The sequence below is a fragment of the Austrofundulus limnaeus genome, unplaced genomic scaffold (genome assembly GCF_001266775.1).
Source record: "Austrofundulus limnaeus strain Quisiro unplaced genomic scaffold, Austrofundulus_limnaeus-1.0 Scaffold2795, whole genome shotgun sequence".
In the NCBI taxonomy this organism is placed as follows: domain Eukaryota; kingdom Metazoa; phylum Chordata; class Actinopteri; order Cyprinodontiformes; family Rivulidae; genus Austrofundulus; species Austrofundulus limnaeus.
The window spans coordinates 484-3,453 of NW_013955197.1; the positions used below are offsets into that span (position 1 = coordinate 484).

Sequence of the window (2,970 nt, forward strand, 5' to 3'; positions counted from 1 at the left end):
AGTCAGTCAGTCAGTCAGTCAGTCAGTCAGTCAGTCAGTCAGTCAGTCAGTCAGTCAGTAATACTATTAGTAATATTCAGGTAGAAATTAAATCTACAAGAAGCTGATCTGTTTGTTTTCTGTTCTGCAGCAAAGGCTGATGGGAAATGGAGTTCCAGAGGATGGAGCCCCCCTGCAGGTGAGGAAGCTGCACCACAGAAACATCTGGAGACACGCTGTCCTGCAGCTGATCTGAGATGTTTAACAGTCCTGATGTGTTCCAGATGTTTACTCCCGGACACAGGAGGATCGCCTCAGACTTCACAGAAGCCAGCAGAAAACCCTCCCCTGACAGTCCACAGGTATACACTCACCTGTCCCCCTGCCTCGTACATCACCGACTCATCCATTCATCCAGTGACCTCATTCATTGACTCACTCATTCATTATCACCTGTTCTCCCTCCAACCAGCTCTCTAACAGGCACAAGCTGCGGAGGAATCTGTCCAATCAGAGCACAGGCTTCAACCAGCTGCATGTAGGTTCTGATTGGCTGTTGGACTGTCCGTCAGGAAGTGACAGTGCTCGTACTAACCTTTGATCTAACACCTTATTGTTACCTGAAGGGAACTTTTTGGGTAGATCAAATTTTCCAGATGTGAGACTTCTGCCTAGAGAGCCGCCGAGTGTTTGTCCTCTAACTGTACTAATCCCTCACTGTGTCTCTGAAGGGTTCTGAAGTCCTGCTTGGGTCCAGCTGCTGGTCCTGTTGTTGCTTTTCACAGGTTCTGACCCGTTTGTTCACAGCCGTACAAATAAAATGTCTCTGGTGTTCAACCGTTTGGTCCAAACTGAGACAACAGAAACTGCTGAGACAGATTTAACAGTTCAGGGACACGTCTGACATGTGTCCACATCAAGACATATGTCCAACATGTGTCCACATCAAGACATATGTTCAACATGTGTCCACATCAAGACATATGTCCAACATGTGTCCACATCAAGACATATGTTCAACATGTGTCCACATGAAGACATACGTCCAACATGTGTCCACATCAAGACATATGTCCAATATGTGTCCACATCAAGACATACGTCCAACTTGTGTCCACATCAAGACATATGTCCAATATGTGTCCACATCAAGACATATGTCCAACATGTGTCCACATCAAGACATACGTCCAATATGTGTCCACATCAAGACATATTTCCAACATGTGTCCACATCAAGACATATGTCCAACATGTGTCCACATCAAGACATATGTTCAACATGTGTCCACATCAAGACATATGTTCAACATGTGTCCACATCAAGACATATGTTCAACATGTGTCCACATGAAGACATACGTCCAACATGTGTCAAAAACTGCAGACTGTTTTAACAGTCCAGGGACATGTCCAATATTTCTCCTAAACAGAGGATGTCCACATGAAGACATATCCATGATCTCACAGAACTACAAACCATAAAGCTGAACTAGAGATCTCTTTAGTTCGGTTTTCAGATCAGACCTCCAGTTTAAACTTTATATTTGGATTCTTGTCATCACTGAAAACATTTGACTGAAATTAAGAATTCAAAATGAAAAATTATTTAAACTAAATAATTTTTAACTTTTATTGATACGTGAGCTTTGATGACCTGAAGTGTTAAATCTTCAGACRAACTCTTTAATTTCCTTTTCATGCAGTCGGGTACAGAAGTCCCAGCAGTTTGTTTGGGTTTGTTGCTCCCGTTCAACCAGAACCAAACAAGGAAACTATAAAACCATTCTTTCAAACCAGCTTTCTTTACAGATAAGACAATAATCAGGTCCACATTCCTGCGAGTTTTCTGCAGATAACCGACACAGTTAAATCTTTAAAGGCCTTTCAGGAGGTTCTGGGGGTCAGTGGGCAGGTTCTAGGTCCAGTTAACAAGTTCTTCCAAGTCCTGATTTCCTGGAAACTGATTCTGGGACAAAGCAAGCTGATGAATAAAGGCCGTCAGGGAGACAGACTTCTACCACTCCCATATTTACTCCAGAGTCACATTTCAGAGTGGACCTGAAGACTCACCTGTGTCTCCGTGTCTCTACAGAGCCACCTGCTGGAGAAGGCAGGGATCATCAACAAGACCAAGGTGGCTGACAACAGCAAGAGGATCAGGTGAGTGCTGGTCCATGTGTCTCTGAGGTCTTTGTGGAGACGAAGCATCACAGTCCTGCCGACTGAAGACAGTTTTTCATTTGAAACTTTGTGTTTCTGTTGGACAGGAAGAATTGGAGTCAGTCCTGGACCGTCCTCCATGGGGGGATTCTCACCTTTTTCAAAGACCCCAAATTTACTCCAGCTGGGAATGCTGTAAGAACCAGTTCCAGATCCTTAACTAGGTCTCTAGGGGTCCTCATGGCATCCCTGTTTTCAGCTAGTTTCCTGTTAAACTCTGGACCTGTGTCTCTGAGACAGGACTAATTAGGACAGAAAATTAACTTTAAACATTAAGAGGATCAACAGTAATGGTGATGATAACCTGTCTTYCTCAGAGCAAAGCTTCACAGATTGTTCCAGAATACACCGTCGACCTGCGAGGAGCGTCCATCCAGTGGGCCTCCAAAGACAAGTCCTCTAAGAAACACGTTCTAGAGGTAYGCTGCAGACCTCCACATCTGCTTCTGATGTTATAGCAGAAGCTCCACCTCTCTCTTTCTATGTCACGGTGTTGTGTTGTCCTGCTGTTGTTTGTTGTTGTTGACAGATGTTACAGCCGTGTGTGACTGTGGTGTTTGTGTGTGTTTGTGTGCAGCTGAAGACTCGGCAGGGCTGCGAGTATCTGATGCAGTACGACACAGAGAGCATCATCACTGACTGGTTCAAAGTGGTCCAGGAGACCATCCAACATCTGACAGTGCAACATGTGGTACACACACACACACACACACACACACACACACACACACACACACACACACACACACACACACACACACACACACA

The 2,970-nt window shown here is 44.7% G+C and overlaps 1 protein-coding gene across 1 annotated transcript in view; it reads left to right on the plus strand.

Annotated features, from left to right (window-relative positions):
* Positions 1-130: 130 nt before the first annotated feature.
* The window catches only part of LOC106511441 (rho GTPase-activating protein 15), a gene marked incomplete at its 5' end in the record, with an annotated part of 7,572 nt that continues 4,732 nt past the window's right edge, over positions 131-2,970 (plus strand). The window contains 7 exon segments of the mRNA XM_014000198.1: positions 131-178; positions 264-341; positions 452-517; positions 2,075-2,142; positions 2,250-2,337; positions 2,520-2,621; positions 2,780-2,893. Coding sequence (XP_013855652.1) covers positions 131-178; positions 264-341; positions 452-517; positions 2,075-2,142; positions 2,250-2,337; positions 2,520-2,621; positions 2,780-2,893 — 564 coding nt within the window.